The sequence below is a fragment of the Dipodomys ordii genome, unplaced genomic scaffold, assembly GCF_000151885.1.
Source record: "Dipodomys ordii isolate 6190 unplaced genomic scaffold, Dord_2.0 Scaffold1, whole genome shotgun sequence".
NCBI lineage: Eukaryota > Metazoa > Chordata > Mammalia > Rodentia > Heteromyidae > Dipodomys > Dipodomys ordii.
In genome coordinates, this window is record NW_012267217.1 from 28070996 (window position 1) to 28092763 (window position 21768).

The 21768-nt window shown below is 37.8% G+C and overlaps 1 protein-coding gene across 1 annotated transcript in view; it reads left to right on the forward strand.

Annotated features, from left to right (window-relative positions):
* Window positions 1–21768, forward strand: part of Pspc1 (paraspeckle component 1) — an 87798-nt gene that overhangs the window by 51969 nt on the left and 14061 nt on the right. Inside the window, exon 6 of the mRNA XM_013009459.1 lies at window positions 6878–6983. Coding sequence (XP_012864913.1) covers window positions 6878–6983 — 106 coding nt within the window. The remainder of the gene's footprint in view (window positions 1–6877; window positions 6984–21768) is intronic.

A 21768-nucleotide genomic window follows, 5' to 3' on the forward strand; every position in this document is an offset into this window, starting at 1 on the left:
GAACCCAGGGCCTCATACATGCAAGGCAAGCACTCTACCACTGAGCTAACTTCCCAGCCCAGAAACAGGATTTTTTAAATGTAGTTTCAATACAAGTATCATATAAGAAATAGATCCAGACAGATGGAAACATGAATTTAAAATAGAGAAACATAGCAGATAACTCTATAACCAAGTGTTAAAATTTCATATCAACCATAGTGAAACTGTTTGCATAAGGCATCCCTTGATATTATCAGTGAGAAGAATAAAGCATATGATATCCTTTGTGTGATATTCCTTTTTTTTTAATTTAATTTTATTTTATTTGTGAACATACTGTACAGAGGGGTTACAATTACATGGGCAGGATAATGTGTACATTTCTTACCAAGCATTGCATCCTCCTCCTTTGTTTACCCTTCACATCCCTTCCCAGCCTCCCCTCTCCCCCCCAATCCCAGTCCTTCTCCTTCCCCCCCTTTGTGTGATATTCTTACCAAATATCCATAACTTCTTTTCAGTCATGAGAAAACATCCACAGAACTCAAATTCAACATTCTCTAAATAATTCTCCTTCAGTGAGATTTATGAAAGCTTGGAAGACCAAACTGTTACAGAGTATAAAAGATTACAATACATGTGACAACTTGTCTTACAATTAAGTAGTTTTGTAACATGTATCAAAGTAAAGAAAAACAGTTCTGTCTTAGGACTTAGTATATGCATTGTATGCAGTGATGTGGAATTCTTATAAGGTCCTGAAACAGGTGGAGGCTATTAGTAGAGAAATGAATAAAACAAATGGGTCTGTAGGTATAATTTTGTACCCCAGTTAATTCTTTTTTTTCTAATTGGACAATGATTAAGTGTAGTTGATAAATGGACATAGGAATTTTTTTTTTTTTGGTCGGTCGTGGGGCTTGAACTTTGGGCTTGGGCGCTGTCCCTGCACTCTTCAGCTCAAAGCGAGCTCTCTACTGCTTGAGCCACAGCACCACTTCCGGTTTTCTAGTGGTTTGTTGGAGCTAAGAGGCTCACAGAGTTTCCTGCCCGGGCTGGCTTTGAACCGTAATCCTCAGATCTCAGCCTCCTGAGTAGCTAGGATTACAGGCGTGATCTTTTTTTTTTTTAAACTGGTTTATAATCTTTCTGTAAATCTAAAAATGTTAAAGACTAAAGAAAAAAGGACTTTGGTGTTGTAGAGATGTAAAGTAAGTTGTAAAAGAAGCAGATTGCACTGTAGAACTTATTTATTTTTGGCAGTCCTGGGGCTTGAACTCAGAGCCTGGGCACTGTCCCTGAGCTGCTTTTTACTCAAGGCCAGCACTGTACCACTTGAGCCACAGTGCCACTTCTGGCTTTTCCTGTTTATGTGGTATGGAGGAATCCAACCCCGGCTGGTCTTCATGCATTCTAGGCAAGCATTATACCACTAAGTCACCTTCCAAGACCAAAATTACAAAATTTTAGGTAGACTTTAGTTAGAATGATCAAATTATTAGAAAGCCAAGTGCACAGAATATATACTTGAATTCTAATCCTGTCATACTTTGAAATATTAGTTGCCTGTTACAATAAGTATTCTCTACATGTAATTAACTTTTTGGTAGTATTGGAGTTTGAATTCAGGGCCTTAAGCTTGCTAAGTACGTACTCTTTTCCCAACCCTTTTTGTTTTAGGATTTTGGGTGGGGTAGCCTACTTTTGTCTAACCTTGAAGCAGGATTTTTCTATTTATGTTCCCAAATAGCATTCACTTTGTCTACCTACATGATAACTTTTTAGTACACTTTTAAAAAAATAGCATAATTGTACCTGCAGTAGTGTCAATTTCAAATTCAGTTAATTTGAGTCTGGGCATGACGTTGTACATCTAGACGAGTGAAATTTGGTCTCAACACTCTTCTCCTGTCCCACAAATAAAAATTCAGATAATTAAATATCTATAGTAAAAATATTTGGAAAGAAGATAATATAGATAATTCAGTCATTTTATTTTTGGCTAAATTCTAGAAAATGTAGAAAATCTCATTATAATCTTCCTTTTACCTGGTGGCTGGTTAATTTCTTTTAAAATAAAACATCTTGATATAGGAAATGTGACAATTTGTCTTAAAATTAAATAGATTTGCACCATATATCAAAGAAAACAGTTCTGTGTTAGGACTTAGTTTTTGCTAATGATGGTAAATTATGTCTCATAATTTCAAGACAAAACAAATAAGGAAAATTACAATAATGTAATGGAAAAGATTTATGTCTTAGCCTGCTACCATGTGTAATACAACTTTATTTGTTGAATTAAATAAACTTTTTACCTTAGTGGGAAGATAGGAAAAAACTGTCTTATGAAAGTATATTTTGAAAGAAATTAAAACATTTGCTTGTTTTACACAGATTTTTCATTTTTCTTTTAATGCTGTAAATAAACTACTTAACTTTTCATGGGTTATTTAATACTTTAGAGGCTGTGGTGGTACAGAAGGAAGACCAGGGCAAGGCACTAGGTGAGCTGTTTCTACCTGTGACATGACAACTTAGTAGTTGTTCATTTGTTTTGTTCACTCATTTATTCCTTCTCTTTTCATCACTGTACTAACCTGTCAGTCTGTGTACTTATCCATTTCCTTAAGTCATTCAATATAGTTATTCTTTATTATAAAATCCTTATCACTAATTTGGTCCTATGATATATTTGAGGATATGTAATACAAGGCAACTTTATCCAGTAGGCATCATAGTTTTGTACCTGGGAACCTCTTCATCTTTAATAGTTCATTTTATATCGACACAGTTGATTATAGGATACTGCCCCAGATTTTCACTGAGTGGTGGTGGTGGTGGTGGTGGTGGTGGTGGTGGTGGTGGTGGTGATGATGGTGATGATGATGATGAAGATGATGAAGAAGATGGAGTTATACAAAGAGGTTTCAATTCCATAAGTCAGATTTTGAATGCATTGCATCTTGGTCAGTGTTACTCCTTTCATTGTTTTCCCCCATTTGCCCCTTTCCATCTCTATAATCAAATTATATGGTTAAATTTTTACATAATATATTTTAGATGTAATGACTACTTTTGCTTACCATTTTTCCCTCCATTTGTGTAACCCTGCTCATTGTCCCCCTACCTCAAATATATTTCCTCTTTCACTAAGAATTTAAGGAATACTGTTTTACTGACTTTTCAAAATCAGGAAAGTTGGCTTTGAAAACACATTTGGCCTTATGGTCAGCTGTGGCAAAATCTGGGTACATTTTCTGCAGTTACATGAATATGAAAGTATTTACTTAACAGTAAATTTTATCAATAATGTCAGTGTGTACAGGAAAGATATCAATACTTGCTTGAAGGTTATTTTGTTTAGGTTTTGTTTTGTTTTGATTTTAGGCTTATAGGCATGAGCCACCAGTTCCAGAATGAAGTTTTTTTTTTTTTTTTGGGTCCAGTCATGGGGCCTGAACTCTGGGCCTGGGCGCTGTCCCTCAGCTCTTCAGCTCAAGGCTAGCACTCTACCACTTGAGCCACAGTGCCACTTCTGGCTTTTTTCTTTTTGCTTATGTGGTGCTGGGGAATCGAACCCAGGGCCTTGAGCATGCAAGGCAAGTGCTCTACCACTGAGCCACCTTCCCAGCCCCAGAATGAAGTTTTTTTTTTTAAGTGGACTATAATAGACCTACATTTTGGAGAGTTAGGCAGCAGTCTGAATATAATTCATATTTTGCTTGAAATCTCTTAGGAACACTGTCTTTTTTCCTGAATGAGGTTTGATGTGAAGTTTTAATGATTGTCTTCACTCTGACTATGGAAGAAATAATTTAGTGTATTTGTGTTTACGGAAGGAGTTTTACAACAAATAGCACAGTATCTTGAAATTTGAGAATTACATTATAATTCTTTTTTTTTTTTTTTTTGTTGGTTGTGGGGCTTGAATTTTGGGCCTGGGCGCTGTCCCTCAGCTTTTCAGCTCAAGGCGAGCGCTCTACCACTTGAGTTACAGCGCCACTTCCGGTTTTCTGGTGGTTTATTGGAGATAGGAGTCTCAGGGTCTCTCCTGCCTGGGCTGGCTTTGAACTGCGATCCTCAGATCTCAGCCTCCTGAGTAGCTAGGATTACATGCGTGAGCCACCTGCGCCCGGCACATTATAATTCTTAATGTAGGAGGATGTTTGTTTAATATGAGTAATCCAGAAGCTAGGTATTGTGGACTATGCCTGTGAGCCCAGCATTTGGAAAACTTGAAGCAGGAAGGACTTGAATTTGAGGCTAGTATGTGTTCCATAGTGAGTTACAGGCCAGCCTGGGTTACTTAAGAGAGACCATGTCTCAAGAAAGAAAACAAAAAGACCTTCCAAACTAGAAAATTAAACCTGTTGAAGGTGTATCAACTTGATACAGCTTTTGCTGTTTAAATTACTATTATACATTTTGTATTTGTGTGGACACATAGTTGACATTGCATTGACTTGTTTCCAGTATTGAGATTGTTTCTTCAGTGTTACTATGAACATTTACTCTCTTGATCATGTTATAACTTAATTTCTGATTTTTTTTGATTCTGGTTTTTTTTTTTTTCCATTGTTCTGTTGCGGAGCTTGAACCTCCAGGCCTGGGCATTATTGAGCCACTCTGTGCTCCAGGCTAGTGCTCTACCACTTGAGCCACAGCACCACATCTGACTTTTGAATGGTTAATTGGAGAAATGAGTCTCATGGGGACTTTTCACCTGGGCTGGCTTCGAACTGCAACCCTCAGATCTCAGCCTCTTGCGTAGCTAAGATCACAGGTGTAAACCATTAATGCCTGGCTTAATTACTGATTTTATAGGGATTCTTTTTTTTTTACTAGAAATTTTGCTTGCTCTGGGACAGGGTACACTTTTTTTTGGTTGGTTGTGGGGCCTGAACTCGGCCTGGGCGCTGTCCCTCAGCTCTTCAGCTCAAGGCTAGCGCTCTACCACTTGAGCCACAGCATCATTTCTTGCTTTTTCTGCTTAGGTGGTGCTGAGGAATTAAACCTAGGGCCTTATGAATGCAAAGCAAGCACTCTACCACTGAGCCACCTTCCCAGCCTCCACTTTTTTTTTTTTTTAAAGAGGACAAAGTAGTAAATATTTTGGACTTTGTAGGGTTATATATGATCTTCATTTCAACTTTTCAATTCTTTCTGCTGGAAAGTAGCATCCATAGATTGTAAATGATTGTTCTAATAAGTTATAAACTTACTGCCCCAGTGGAACAGTGGGTTGATGATAAAGGGAGCCATATAAGAGTTCTGCAGGTAATCAAGTTTTGCTTTTTGGTTTTGTTTTGCCAGTCCTGGGACTTGAACTCAGGGCCAGGGCACCATCCCTGAGCTTCTTTGCTCAAGGCTAGCACTCTATCACTTGAGCCACAGTGCCACTTCTGGCTCTTTCTTTCTTGCTTTCTTTCTTTCTCTCTCTCTCTCTCTCTCTTTCTTTTTTGGTCGATCGTCGGGCTTGAACTCAGCTTGGGCGCTATCCTTGCACTCTTCAGCTCAAGGTGAGCGCGCTACCACTTGAGCCACAGCGCCACTTCCAGTTTTCTAGTGGTTTATTGGAGATAAGAGTCTCATGGACTTTCCTGCCCGGGCTGGCTTTGAACTGCGATTCTCAGATCTCAGCCTCCTGAGTAGCTAGAGTAACAGGCATGAACCACCAGCGCCCGGCTACTTCTGGCTTTTTCTATTTATGTGATACTGAAGAATCAAGCCCAGGGCTTCATGCATTCTAGCTAGGCAAGCACTCTACCACTAAGCCACATTCCCAGCCACATAATCAAGTTTTTATCTATATGATGTGCTCATGTTAGCTTAAGGCTGTGCCTTACCTCTTGAGCCATGCCTAATGTGGTCATGTTAAGTGGCTTTCTGGGTAAGTTTTGAGGGTCTTTGAGAAAAGAGCTTTGCCATGCCAGTGATAGGTCCCAGAATTATAGTGAGGAATATATATATATATATATATATATATATGTCATACACTTTTGGATTTTAGATTTCATTTTTACATGTATAAAACCTTTTTCAAATGTTTTACTGACTTTATAGTAGAATCTTAAACATTTGTAATAGCAAAGGGTTGTAGTGTAGGAGTAATTTTTGTAGTAATTTTGGTAGTAAAGCCACCCAACCAAAGAAGCAGATTGTTTTTTGTGTTTGTTTTTGTGCAGTATTGGGATTGAACTTTGGGCCTCACACTTGCTAGGGTTGGCATTCTCCCATTTGAGCCAGGTCTCTAGCACTCTGGATTTTCTTGTTTTAAATTCTGGGGATTGAACATGTTTTGTACATGTTAAATGCTCTGCTATTGATCTGTGTTTTTAGTTTGCAGTTTTTGAGATAAAGTCATGATATGAACCTCAAACTGGTCTTGAGTTTTCAATTCTCTTGCCTCCATCTCATTGCTTGGATTACATACAAATGAGCACCAACACATCTAGTTACATTTTTAAAAATTTTAATTATTTTTTTTCTGTCGTGGTGCCTGAACTCTGGGCCTGGGCTCTGCCCCTCAGCTCTTTACCTCAAGGCTAGGTGCTTTTCCAATTGAGCCATGGCACCACTTCTGGCCTTTTCTGCTTATGTGGTGCTGAGGAATCGAACCCAGGGCCTCGGGCACTCTACCACTGAGCCACCTTCCCAGCCCACCTGGTTAGATCTTTTAATATAAGCATAGTTTATGTATGACTTGTATTTTGGTTTATTATAGTTGTTACTTTTTTGTTGATTAGGTTTAGAGCAAAATAGAAGAAAGATAAATCTAAGACACCATAATCCTTAGTCACAGAGTAGGCATAATAAAATTTATATAATTATTTTGTTTTCCATAAAGTAAAGTGACTAACAATGATGCAATTCTTATTTAAATAATTTTCAGACATGAAGAAGAACATCGTCGTCGTGAGGAAGAAATGATTCGACATAGAGAACAGGAGGAACTGAGGCGACAGCAAGAAGGCTTTAAACCAAACTATATGGAAAATGTAAGTAAAATATTAACTAAAATTATATTATCAAATGGGTGGTATATCTTTGGTAAATTTAAAATTTTTGTTTATATAATATATTTTCTAATTTTTATGAATTTCATGCAATTGCTAAACTAATGACTTTTCTTAATAGTAAATCTTGTTTTTGAAGTAATGTATTTTATGGAATAACTTAACAGTTTTTCTATTTCAATGGAGCTTTTGAAACTATAAACTACCAAGTTTGAAAAGTTTGAAATCTTGATGTATGTATCATCATTACTTGACTAATTACCATATACTATTATTAACAAGTCTTTATTTGGGAAGATTTCAGACATACGAAAGGAGACTGGTATATGATCATCATTCAACCATAACAACTAAACACGTGGCTGATCTTTTTCATCTTTTAAGTTCACCCATTTTCTTACTATTGTATTTGAAATAATTTGACTTCAAGTATTTTCAGTATGTATCACTTAAAGATGATCTCTCTCTTCTTTTGAATCTTAATCATTTCTTAGAATTGTCAGTATGTTAATATTGTAATAAATTAATTTGTACAGGTGTTTTTATTTGGTGCTGTCCTGGAGCTTGAACTCAGCAGCTGAGTACTGTTCCTGAACTTTCTGAGTTAAGGCTAGTTTAAGGCTAATGCTCTACCACTTAATGCTAATGCTCTACCACTTGAGCCATATCTCCACTTCCAACATTTTTGTACTTAATTGGAGATAAGGGTCTCTTGGACTCTCCTGCCAGGCTGGCTTCAAACTGTGACTCTCAGCTTTTAATCTCCTGAGTAGCTAGCATTACAGCCACTAGTGCCTGGTATACAGTTGGTTTTGTTACGCTTAACTGTTTTATAGTTTTTTTTCTCCTTTTTTTTTTTTTTAAGTAGCTTTTTTCCCCAGGGTTAGGGCATCATTGTGTAGACTGTCACATCCAAAATTTTGTTGGTTAAATCATGGCGTTTATTCATTTTTTTACCCCATCATTTCCTACGAACTAGCATTAATTCAAAACAGTCCTGTCCAGACTTTTCACTCTTAGAGGGTAAGATAGAATAAATCAGAATACATAAAAAATTAAAAGTATAACTTCTTAATGATAATTAACAAAAAGTTGCACTTTTCATCTTGAAAAATGCCAGTGTAACTAATTATTTTGAAAAATACTTATACTTTTTGATGTGGAAAGGCACCCCCTACCTCTGCCCGCCTTCAGCTGTCCTGGCATTTAAGTGCTTAGTGCCTTGTATTTTAGTTGCTTTCTCATGGCTGGCACTCTACCCCTGAGCCTAATTAGAGATGTAGTCTCGAAGATTTTTCTGCCTTGGCTGACTTTATGGCATAATCCTCCAGGTCTCAGCCTTCTGAGTAGCTCGGAATACAGGCATGAACCACAAGTGCCCAGCTAGTTGGTTAAGTTTTTAAGTTTTTTGAATTTCATTGATTAATTTTAAAGTTCTTTTCTCTTTCTTTCATACTAAATACAGTGTCATATCTTTGCTTTTGTCATGAGTTTTTCAGCTATATGTGTGTATCAGTCTGTTGGTTTTATCAACATAAGACTTTTTCCAGGTCCATATTTAAAAATTAGGGAATACTCTTAGTGTTTTTATGTTCAGTAATTTCATGTAAATCATGTGTGATACATAAGGCAACTACTATTGAGATTTAGGAAATTCTGTCGGTTCCTCTTATTTACCTGAATATTATTGAAGGATTTACTTACAGTAAAATAATTCAAACATTCTGCATATTTTTTTCTGACATGTGCTTTACAAGTTTTAGAGTGAGTGTAAAGCTGTTGATGATGATGTATTCCTAAGTAATCACATTAGTAAACTAGAAGAAAATAATTAGGTAAAATCTATTCTTATGCTTAATTTGATTAAGTTGGTCATATGATAAACCTTAGAAATAATTTACAATTGCAAGTTAAATGAGTTTTTTTCCTCTTGTCTCCAATAAACCACTAGAAAACCAGAAGTGGTGCTGTGGCTCAAGTGGTAGAGTGCTCGCCTTGAGCTGAAGAGTGCGGGGAAACCGCCCAGGCCCAGAGTTCAATACCCATGATGACAAAAAAAGAAAAAAAAAGCTTATCTATCTATCTATTTATTTATTTTTGTACCAGTCCTAGGGATTTTACTCAGTGCCTGGATGCTGTCCCCTGAGATTTTTTTGCACCACCCTAGTGTTCTACCACTTGAGCCACACTCCCACTTCTGGCTTTTTTGGTAGTTAATTGGAGATAAGCGTTTCATGGACTTTTCTGCCTCGGCTGGTTTTGACCTTGATCTTCAGATCTCAGTCTCCTGAGTAGTGAGATTGTGTGAGTCACTGGGGCCCAACCTGAATTTTATTGTTTTGTCTTAAAATGTATTTAGAAAGGAAACATGATAGCACCTGCCTGTAATCCTAGCACTTGAATGTGCTTTCAAAATTTAGTTAATATAGCTACTTAGGAGGCTGAGATCTGAGGACCGAGGTTCAAAGCCAGCCGGGGCAGGAAAGTCCGTGAAGCTCTTATCTCCAATAAACCACCAGAAAACCAGAAATGGTGCTGTAGCTTAAGTGGCAGAGGGCTAGCCTTGAGCTGTAGAGCTGAGGGACAGTGCCCAGGCCCAGAGTTCAAGCCCTACGACCGACCAAAAAAAAACTTTTAAGTTGATACATAAAACTTTGTTAGTATTCACTGGATTTCAGGAATAGATGAATTTGATCATTTGTTGTTTTATAAGATTACACTGTTGAAAAGGATTAGATAATATACATAAATAGTAAGATAGCTTCTTTTCAAGTTTTTACAAAAGTATGTATTGGATACATTATGTAACAATGTAATTAATTGGGCTAGAGTAGAGTAAATTATAGCCTGGGACCACTGTCCATTACGCAAGTACAATTCTACAGAAATAGGGATGGACATATGATTTTAAAAAGCTTATTGGCAACAAGACAAAAGGAAAACTGGGAATAGTTTTACTTACCTGTAGTCTTGGCTAAGGCAGGAAGATTAGTGAGTCCAGAAGTTTGATGCCAGTTTGAGCATGTTAGCAAGACCTGGTTTCAAAACAAAAATTTTAAAGATTATTTTTAATACACAATTAAAGAGCATTTGCTATCTGGTCCTTTATTAAAAAAACTTTCTGGCTGAGCACCAATGCATGGGCTACAATATTTGCTGTTTTTTTCCCCATAAGTTAGTATTTATGTTAGGCTGCAAAAAGGCTTATTAGTATAAACTAATCAAGCACTAAGAGAATTCTTAACAAAAGTTCTTCATACATCTCAACTGCTAATAGTAAAACATCTTGATAACATATGTACACTAAGGCAAGTTGTCTGAATTGTCCTTCATTTGCTTTGAAAACTGTCTTTGAAAGAAATAGTGAACAATTTCTTTTTTTTGGGGGGGGGGTCAGGTCGTGGGACCTGAACTCTGGCCTGGGTGCTGTCCCTCAGCTCTTCAGCTCAAGGCTAGTGCTCTACCACTTGAGCCACAGTGCCACTTCCAGCTTTTTTCTTTTTGCTTATGTGGTACTGAGGAATCAAACTCAGGGCCTTATGCATGGAAGGCAAGTGCTCTACCACTGAGCCACCTTCCCAGTCCATTTGTGAACAATTTTAATCCTTGTTTAAAGCTTTGAAATTAGGTTTTCTTCATTGTTCAATTTAAAAGGAAGAATGAGTTGGTAAATTCATTGCCCAAGTAATAATAGTAAAGTTAATTTTCATGGCTAGTTAAGACTCCACCTCTCATTTATTCTTTTTTTTTTTATTGTGAACATACTGTACAGAGGGGTTACAATTACATGGCCAAGATAATGAGTACATTTTCATTTATTATTCTTTAATATATTCTTACTCAGGCTGAGAATGTGGCTTAGCGGTAGAGTGTTTGCCTAGCATGTATGAAGCCCAGGGTTCGATTCCCTAGTACCACGGAAACAGAAGAAGCCAGAAGTGGCATTGTGGCTCAAAGTGGTAGAGTGCTAGCCTTGAGTAAAAGCAGCTCAGGGACAGTGCCCATACCTTATGTTAAAGCTTCAGGATTGTTCCTACCCCCCTACCCCCCTTGCAAAACTTGCTACTCAGGAAATTGAGTCCTAAGGATTATAGTTCAAAGCCAGCTCAGGCAGGAAAGTCCATGAGACTCTCTTTAACCACCAAAAAACTGTACATAGGGCTGTGGTTTAAATGGTAAAGCACTAGCCTGGAGCACAAAAACTCGGGGACAGTGCTCAGTCTCTGAGTTCAAAGCCCCACCCCACCATTGTGCTGGGATCAAAAACAAAACAAAAATTTGGAAATAAGGTATATTAAATGCTGTAGCATATTAAATGCTGTTAGAGATGCTACATTGTTAACATTTTGGAGATTTTGATACTGTAGTATCCTATGTGAGACCCTGGTTTCAATCTCTTGGCAAGGGTTGGGGAATAAATACCCAGTAGCTACCAAGTTTATGCCTCTTCCAAAAACTGCTTTTCAAACACCTAAGGAGCTTTTTAAAAATGTGAATCCCTGCTGGAGTGATGTTATGCACCTGAAATAACTACTACCCTGGAAGCTGAGGAGAATCACAAATTCTAGATCAGTCTGACAACTTAAAAGAAGATTTCTCAAAATTAAAGCTTAACCAGGCACTAGTGACTCATGCCTATAATCCTAGCTACTTATGAGGTTAAGATCTTAGGATATCTATTTGAAACCAAACTAGGCAAGAAAGTTCATGAGATTCTTATGTCCAATTAACCTACAAAAAGTCTGAAGTGGGCTGGGAAGGTGGCTCAGTGGTAGAGTGCTTGCCTTGTATGCATGAGGCCCTGGGTTTGATTCCTCAGCATCACTTAAGCAGACAAAAGCCGGAAGTGGTGCCATAGCTCAAGTGGTAGAACATTAGCCTTGAGGTGAAGAGCTGAGGGACAGCACCCAGGCCCAGAGTTCAGGCCCCATGAGGGACAAAAAGAAAAAACAAAACAAAAAGTCTGAAGTGGAGCCTTGAGCATAAGAGCTCAAGGACAGTGCCTGGGCCTTGAGTTCAAACTCTAGTACTGGTGTACACACACACACACGCACACGCACGCACTCACACACACACACACACACTCTCTCTCTCTCTCCTCTCTCTCTCTCTCTCAATGGGAAGGGGGCAGACGACAGAGGCGTAGTGTTAGAGTGCTTTTCTAGTATGCTTGAAGCCCACTCTTAGTACTGCTTCTCCCAAAATTGGATTTTTAGATATAATGCAGAAATTTAATTACTTTCATGTGTGATCAAAGTAGTTTCTGACGTTTACTATTGATTTCTTTTTTACTCTTTTCTCCCCTCACCTCCTCCCCAGTCCTGGGGTTTGAACTAAGGGCCTGGGCACTTATTTTGCTCAAGGCTAGCACTCTACAACTTGAGCTAAAACACCACTTCCCGCTTTTTCTGTTTATGTGGTACTCAGGAATAGAACCCAGGGCTTGGTGCATGCTAGGCAAGCACTCTACCATTAAGCCACATTCCCAGCCCCTGATTTTTTTTTTTTTGTTGTTTGTTTTGGGCAGTTATGGGGCTTTAACTCTGGGCCCGGGAGCTGTCCCTCAGCTCTTCAGCTCAAGGCTACCCTCTACCACTTGAGCCACAGCGCCACTTCCGATTTTCTGGTGGTTTATTGGAGATTAGAGTCTCACGGACTTTCCTGCCTGGGCTCGCTTTGAACTGTGATTCCCAGATCTCAGCCTCCTAAGTAGCTAGGATTATAGGCATGAGCCACTGGCACCTGGCTAAGGTATATTAATTTTTAGTCTTATAATCATATCTGGGCCAGGGTCAACAGATAGTAGGGTAGCCTAGGCTTAATCTTATAGGCCTCTTTTTGTAAATACAATTTTTGTTGTTGTTGTTGGTTATGGGACTTGAACTCAGAGCCTGAGTGCTCTTCCTGAGCCTCTTTGTGCTCAAGGTTACCACTCTACCACTTGAGCCACTTCTGGTTTTTTTGAGTGGCTAATTAGAAATAAGAATTTCCTGGGTACTTTTCTTGCCTGGCTGGTTTTGAACCATGATCCTTAGATCTCGCCTCCTGAGTAACTAGGATGACAGGTATGAGCCACCAATACCCGGCTGTAAATACAATTTTATTATAACAGTAGTTAACATTAATTAATGATTTGTTTGCCTTACAAAGGCTGAGTTTGGTAGTTTTAACACAACTGTTTGAGACATATCAAAACTATAGTATGTTTCCTGGCTTCTGATATAGAGCCAATTTAATAATTAGGAAAAGTCTGTTAAAAATGGCTGTTAAAAAATACTGGAGTTACAACACAGGTGAATGAGTCTTGTTCGTTTTCTTTTTGTTCTGGTACTAGGCCTTTAACATTCTCCCTTGGTTTTTTTGCTGCAGACTGGCTGACATTCACTTGAGCCAGACCTCTGTTTTCAGCCTTTTGGTGGTTAATTGGAAAAAGTGTCATGGACCTTTCTGCGGGTGCTAACTTTGAACTGGGATCCTACAGATTCTTTATCCCTTACAAGGCATTTTATTGTATTGTAGATTTTGTGTGTGTGTATGTGTGAAAAGATGGGAAATGACTTATTTCTGTGGTAAAACATGTCTAGTGTATTATTGATAATCTCACATTTTTTATTAGCACATATTGTACAGTATCAAGTTTCATTGTGTGATATTTCAATACATGCTTATAATGTACTTTGATCATATTTACCCTATTGTATTACTTTTTCTTATCCTTCCTTTCATTATTCTTTTTTTTTTTTAGTTTTTATTTTTTGTTGGTAATGGGGCTTGAATACTGGCTCTGGGCTCTGATGCTGAGCTCTTCAAAGAGCTCAAGGCTAGTGCTCTACCACTTGAACGGCACCATTTTCAGCTTTTTCTGCTTATATAGTGCTGAGGAATCGAGCCCAGGGCCTCATGCATGCAAGGCAAGCACTCTACCACTGAGCCACCTTCCCAGCACCATCTTTTTATCTTTTTTATAATTCAAAGGACATTGTTTTTTCAAGATGTTTTTGTGGTCTTTGTCATACCGAGGAAATAATTGCAGAGCTATATGCTTTAGGATTTGTGTTTAGACATAGATATGATCTGTTGGTCATTTATTACCTATTACCTTAAACATGGCATGTTCCACTGGTTAGGAAAGTCAAAATACGTAACATTTATATTGCAGTGGTTCTATGTCCTAGTTGTGAATAGTCTTGGTTAATTTTCATTTACTCATTAATGCAATTGATTATTACGATGAACCAAGAATTTCTCTGAATACTTGACTGTAACTTGAATTTTGTGATCAAATGAAAAGATTTTTTTTAATGTTTACACATATTTTAGGGAATATTCTTTGACGATTGCAAATTTACATTTAAGGTTTGTTGTCTGTGTTTCTTTTTCTTTTTGGTCAGCTTCCAGGGCTTTAACTCTAGAGAATCATGCTCCTTCTCCGATTTCTTGATAAGAAACTAGATATGAGTTCTCAGACTTTACTGCTGGGGCTATTTAACCACAATCCTTCAGGTCTCAGCTAGCAGAACTCAAAACTCTACCACTTGAGCCACAGCACCACTTCCAGTTTTCTGGTAGTTTATTGGAGATGAGAATCTCATGGACTTTACTGGCCTGGCTGGCTTTGAACCACAGTTCTCAGCCTCCTGAGTAAGATTACAAGTGTGAGCCACCGGCTCCAAACTTAAATTACTTTCTAAGATCAAACATAGAATGGGCTTGGCTAGGCAAACCTGGTTATATGGTTAGCCTAATCATACGTTATGATTTTAACATCTCATGAGTTTTGTGTTTTATTATGTCAGTCATTCCAGGGTATAACATATAAGTCTCAGTAATTATTTCACATGGAATTGATTAGTCTTTTACACTATATATTCTTATCTCAGGACTTTGTACTGGATTTTTCAAATAATTTTTTTCGGGGCGGGAGGAGGTGGGGTAGGTCTTAGGGCTTGAACTCTGGGCTTGGGTACTGTTCCTGAACTCTTCAGCTCAAGGTAAGCTCTGTACCACTTGAGCCACAGCAGCACTTCTGGTTTTCTGGTGGTTAATTGTACATAAGAGTCTCATAGACTTTCCTGGGGCTGGCTTAGAACCACAATCCTCACATCTCAGCCTCCTGAGTAGTTAAGATTACAGGCGTGAGCTACCAGCTCCTGGCTTCTAAGACTTTGTTGTTTTTTTTTGGGGGGGGTCAGTCTTGGGGCTTGAATTCAAGGCCTGGACACTGTCCATGAGCTTCTTTTGCTCAACGCTAGCACTCTACCATTTGAGCCACAGTGCCACTTCTGGCTTTTTCTGTGTATGTGGTACTGAGGAATCGAACCCAGGGCTTCATACATGCTAGGCAAGCATCTACCACTAAGCCACATTCCCAGCCTCCTAAGACATTTTTAAGATAGATGACTCTAGTATCTTTTTTAAAAATTAGTTCTCCCTCTTTTAGTTTTTTGGAGAGGTTTCTAATCAAAAGAAAAATTTCCTTATCTCTTTTCCTGGAGAATATCTATATAGATGCAGTTCACCTTAGGCTGAGTGCACAACTTATACCTGTGATCTTTTTCTTTTCAATATACTTTTATTACTTACCAAGTCGTGTTCTGGTCATTTTTTTACTTTATTACCCACAAATTGTGCCCAGGGAGTTTTTGTGGGTCGGGAATTGTGCATTTATCCTAAATTAGATATAAATTAAAAGAATCAGATAATTTTTTGATGTCTCTGTTTTTCAAAGCCCAGGACTGATAGAGGGATGTGGGTACATGCCTATAATCCTAGCACTCAGGATGTTAGTATTCAGGAGGCCTATTCAAGAGGAATGTGAATTTGAGGCCAGCCTGGGTTACAAATTGAATAGAGCCCAGTCTCACTTAAAAAAAAAAAAATCAGCCAGGCACTGGTGGCTCACTGTTGAAATCTTAGCTACTCAGGAGGCTGATATCTGAGGATCATGTTCAAAGCCAGCTGGGGGAAGGAAACTCCCTGAGACTCTTATCTCCAATAAACCACTAGAAAACCGGAAGTGGTGCTATGTCTCAAGGGGTAGAGTGCTCGCCTTGAGCTGAAGAGTGCTGAGACAGCACCCAGGCCGAGAGTTCAAGCTCCATGACTGACCAAAAAAAAAACAACCATAAATAAATAAAATGCCAGTTCAGCTCAATCATGATTTTTTTTCAGTTTTCTTTATGGGCCACTATACTTGATGATTGAATAGTAATGTCATATGTAATAAGTATTTGTTATTTGAAAAACAGTAGTGTTGAGGAATAGTTACCTGTTTTTCATAGACTTTATAGTAAGTAATAAACAGTGAAATAACCAACAATTTTTTTTTTTTTTGTGCTTGGTTTTCAGCACACCTAACTTTTCAATCTGAGGATCTCACTTGAATATCTCTTCAGAGTGTTACACTTACAGGACTGCTTTCCATTACAGGAAGAGGTTTTCATTTAGGAGGAAAATCTTGTTTCCTGTTTCTGGTGTTCAAAACATAGTGCTGAGCATTATAGAGGGTACTAGGGAATATTAAGTATAGAGCACTTTACCCAGAGAACTGAAGAGATACAGCGAAATGATTCTGGGAGTTTGGAGAAAAGAAATTCTCTACTGGAGAATGTTATATATTTTTGAGGAATTTTGATTGTTTCTTCCCCATCCCCATCTTTTTATTATTCTGCTGTGTTGTAGGTCTACCTCATGTCTTTTCATATGAAATGGTAAGTTTAAAATTTTTGGTTTAGAATGGTAAGCTCTTTTAGCCTAATATGTTTTCTGAGGAAATGGAGGTGAGGAAAGTCAAGGTTGCAGAAGTGATTAAGCTAAATATATTTTATGAAGTATCTAATGTGTCCAACATACATAAGGTTTGCTTATTAAGTAATATGAATTGATAGTGATTCCTGGAAGCTATTTATATATTGTTATTTCTGCATTAGTACTTAGTTAACATATTTAAGCATTGTTTTACATGGTGATTATTATTTTAAAATGTTCTATACTTATAATTTTTCCTGCAATGTCAGTTTTATTTTAAATTATATTAAATAAATGCATTATATTCATGTTTAATACCAACTGCTAACAGTAGGGCATAGAAACTTGTGGTCCTAAGCATGCTCTCTGTACTGATAAAATGCATTTATAAAGTGAGATTGCTGTGTTATTGTAACAGATAACTGAAAGTATATGGGTAAGTTTTTTTTGCATTATGATGCCTTCTATTAATTGTACCATGTTTTAAACACTGTCTTCTTTGTAAACTTACCATAGTTTTTGTGATATAAGTTCTTCTTTTAGCATAATGTTGCCTTTTTGAAATCTTGATTTTAAAGTGTGTGTGTGTGTGTGTGTGTTCGGCTTGAACTCTGGGCCTGGGCATTGTCCCTTAGCTCTTCAGCTCAAGGCTAGGGCTCTACCACTTGAGCCACAATGCTGTTTTCTGGCAGTTTATTGGAGATAAGAATCACAGAGACTTTCCTGCCCAGGCTGACTTAGAACTGTGATCCTTTAGAGCTCAGCCTCTTAAATAGTTAGGATTACAGGCATGAGCCACTGGCACCCAGCTAATGGGTAGATTTTTTAACAGCTTGTCTTATGGTTAAAAACTTTAAATATCTTTGCTGTTTTGCTTCCACCTACCACTTAAAAATTATACTTAATTGGTTATTTTGAATTATCTACCTAGAAAAAAACAAATATTCATTTTTCAAAATGTCAAGGTTCTGGAAACTATTAAGATAACTTTTCTAAAATAATAATTTTTATAAAGCCTGTTAATCATAAAAATTATTTTCTTCTCTATGTGTACTTAATTTTTCATGCACTGGACATTTATGTGCTTTTTTTCTTCTTCCATTACTTATTTTCATCAATCTCTGGTTCATCTTTTATATATTGATTTTGCCCATTATAATAGCTGTTTAACTTTGGTAAGAAATTTTTTTATATGGAAAAGGATTATGAATAAGATGCAGACCAGTCACCAGTATTAGCTGAGCTTTTATTAATGGTATTGTGTCATTTTCTCATGAGTTTGGAATGAACTCAATTAGATGAATATATCTGATGAAATCTAGGTATTAAAAGTACTGTTTGGGCTGGGAAGGTGGCTTGCCTTGCATGCATGAGGCCCTGTGTTCCTCGGCACCACATAAGCAGATAAAACCAGAAGTGGCACTATGGCTCAAGTGGTAGAGTACTAGCCTTGAGCTGAAGAGCTGAGGGACAGTGCCCAGGCCCAGAGTGCAGGCCTCATGACCGACAAAAAAAAAAAAAGTGCTACTTTAGCTGAGCTTGGGGTATACCTGTAATCCTAGAATTCAAGAGTTTGAGGCCAGAGGATTAGGAATTTGAGTCTTACATTGTCTACACCACAAGACTACACAAAAAAAGAAGTAGCACTTCAGAGTTTGCCTTGATAGTTGAAAATGATGGTCAAGTACATGTATTAAAAATAGGATACTCAGCTGAATAAGTTTGTTTAAAGTTAAGCATTCCCTTTTGTCTTTGTATGCTATATCTTATGTAGTTTCTTTTCATAAGTACTCTATTCAAAAGCAGTTGTTAATTTTTCTACATACATACTGAGGATTTTCTTTCTTTTTCCAAGGTATTATGGATCAAACCTAGAGCCACCCACATGGTAGGCAAGTGCCAATTGAGCCAGGCCCTTACTCGTCTTGTTTTCTATCTTTGCTTTTGCTGGTCTCACTCATAAATTTGTTCTGTCTCTGACTCCTGAGTAATAACTGGGATTACAGCCAGGCATTTAATTTTATTACTAATAAGTGCTCCCACACCTGGCTGTAAGTTGAGTTTTCATAATAACATCTATCTATCTATATATATATATATTTTTTGGGGGGGGGTCCGGTTGTGGGGCTTGAACTCTGGGCCTAGGCGTTGTCCCTTAGCTCTTCAGCTCAAGGCTAGCGCTCTACCACTTGAGCCACAGTGCCACTTCCGGCTTTTTTCTTTTTGCTTATGTGGTGCTGAGGAATCAAACCCAGGGCCTCATGCATGCAAGGCAAGCTCTCTACCACTGAGCCACCTTCCCAGCCCCAAAATACTATATTTATTTGTTCACTGAACCAAGAAATTGAGAAGGTATATGCTTCAAATAATACACTACTTCTGTTTGTTTTTATGATTTCTGATCCAATATTTAGCAACGAACAACCATTTTTCTATTTTATCATTTACCTTGTACTATAAAGTATAACTGATGATTAGAACACAAGTATTTTGAAGTTTATTTTAACTTTTTTTGTTGTGGGGAGGGATTGGGCATCAAACATAGAGCCTAGAGCCTTACGCAAATGTTGTACCATTGAGTTACTCCCATATCTTCCCATCCCTCCCCTTCTCCCCTCTCCTTCCCTTCCCATTCTTCTCTTTCCCTTTTCCCTTCCCCTCTTGTCCCTTTTTCCTTGCCTTCTTCATACTCTTACCTCTCCTTCTCCTTATTCCTTTCCTTTCCTCCTTCCTCTTCTGAACTTTTTTTTTTTTTGTCGGGCGTGGGGCTTGAACTCTGGGCCTGGGCGCTGTCCCTCAGCTCTTCAGCTCAAGGCGAGCGCTCTACCACTTGAGCTACAGCGCCACTTCCACTTCTGAACTTTTTTAAAGAGTTGTTTTATACTCAAAACAATTGAATGGCTGGGCACTGGTAGCTCATGTTTGTAATACTAACTACTTAGGAGGCTGAGATCCAAGGATTTAGGTTCAAAGCTCTCCCAGGCAGGAAAATCAATGAGTCTCTTTTATCTCTAGTTAATCTGTAGTTGATCCAGAAGTGGAACTTTGGCTCTAGAGGTAGAACACTAGCCTTGAACAAAAAAAGCCCAGTGACAATGCCCAAGCTTTGAGTTCAAGCTCCAGGACAGGTGTGTGCGCGCATGCACGCAGGCATGCGTGCATACATACACACACACACACACACAAAATGAATGGAAAATGTGGAGGTTTTCTGCATACTTCTTCCACATATGCACAGCTTCCTTAGCTATCAAAATCCCAAAACAGAGTGGCATATTTGTTATTGATGAACTTACATTGACATGTTCTTATCAACCCCTGTCAATAATTTGCCTTAGGTTAATTCTTTATTATACATTCACTAGGTTTTGAAAATGTTCAATGACATTTACTTACCATTATCCACTATTATAGTATAACACAGAATATTTTCATCTCCTTAAATATCTTGTATCGTTTATTCATCCCTTCTTCCTGACCTGACAGTCACTGTTCCTTTTAGTATTTTCATAATTATCCTGTCTATATAATGTCATATATTTAGAATGCTACAGTATGTAACCTTTTTAGATTGGCTTCTTTCATTTAGCAATAGGTATTTATGTTTCCTCCATGTCTTTGTATGGTTTGATAGCTTCTTTTTAGCACTCAGTATTCTGTTGGGTGTACTGTAGTTTATCTGCTTTTCTACTAAAGGAATCTTGATTGTTTCCAAGTTTTAAGACTTATAAATTAAGATGCCATTAATATTCATGTGCAGATTTTGTGTGGACCGAAGTTTTCAACTCCTTTGGTAAAAAGCAAGGAGCATGATTGGTGGATCATATGGTAAGAGTATAGTTTTGTTAAAAAGCGAGGAGCTTGATATGTGGATCATATGGTAAGAGTTTAGTTTTATAAGAACTGCCAGAGAGCCTTCTAAAATGCCTGTACCATTTTGCATTTCTTCTAGCAAGGAATGAGGATTCCTGTTGTTTCATATCCTTGCCAGCATTTGTGTTGTGAATGTTTTGGGACATTGGTCATTTGAGTTAATATATAGCATTATATTGTTTTTCAATGTGATGTTTGTAAATAATATGATAGGACATTTAACATCATAGAACAAGAAGACAGTATCCACATGGATAGGGGTAATTTGGAATGCATGTATTCAAATAGAGGTGGGAAAACATGGGTTATGATACTAAAAGACTGTCTTACATTTCATAAAATATTTTTCCTTTATCTAGCAATGAGATAATGTTCTAGAATTTGTTTTTAATTACTTTCAATTTTGTAAAGTTTGCATACTGCTACTTGCATCAATGGGGAACATGGTTCTTAAATCCTTTTTAGTTAAAAATAATTTTATCTTTAAAAATTTAATATGCTGGGGCTGGGAAAGTGGCTCAGTGGTAGAGTGCTTGCTTTGCATATGTGAGGCCCTGGGTTCCATTCCTCAGCACCATATAATCAGAAAAAGCCAGAAGTGGCACTGTGGTTCAAATGCTAAAACACTAGCCTTGAGCTGAAGAGCTCACTGCGCCTAGGCCCAGAGTTCAGGCCCCACAACCTAAAACTCCCCCCCCCCCAAATTATATACATACATACATATATATATATATATATAATTATATATAATAGTCTGTTCAGTATCTTGACTTTTTTTATACGAGTGAACAATTTCTTAGAAAAAACCTTGTCTTTTGAGGTTTTCTTATTTTTTTGATGGTCTAAGGGCTTCAACTTGGCTTGAGTGATGCCCCTATTTTTTTTTGTCTAGAACTAGCATTTCTCACTTGAGCCACATTCTATTTCCAGCTTTCGTGGGTGGCTACTTGGAGATAGGATTTTTGTGGACTTTACTGCCTGGCTTGCTTTGATCAGTAATTCTCAGATTTCAGCCTCTTGAGCAGCTAGGATTGTAGGTGTGGCTCATTTTGGTTGAAATGTTCAATGAGGAAATCTTTTTGCTGATAATTTAGACTGTGTGTGTGTGTGTGTGTGTGTGTGTGTGTGTGTGTGTGTGTGTGTGTGT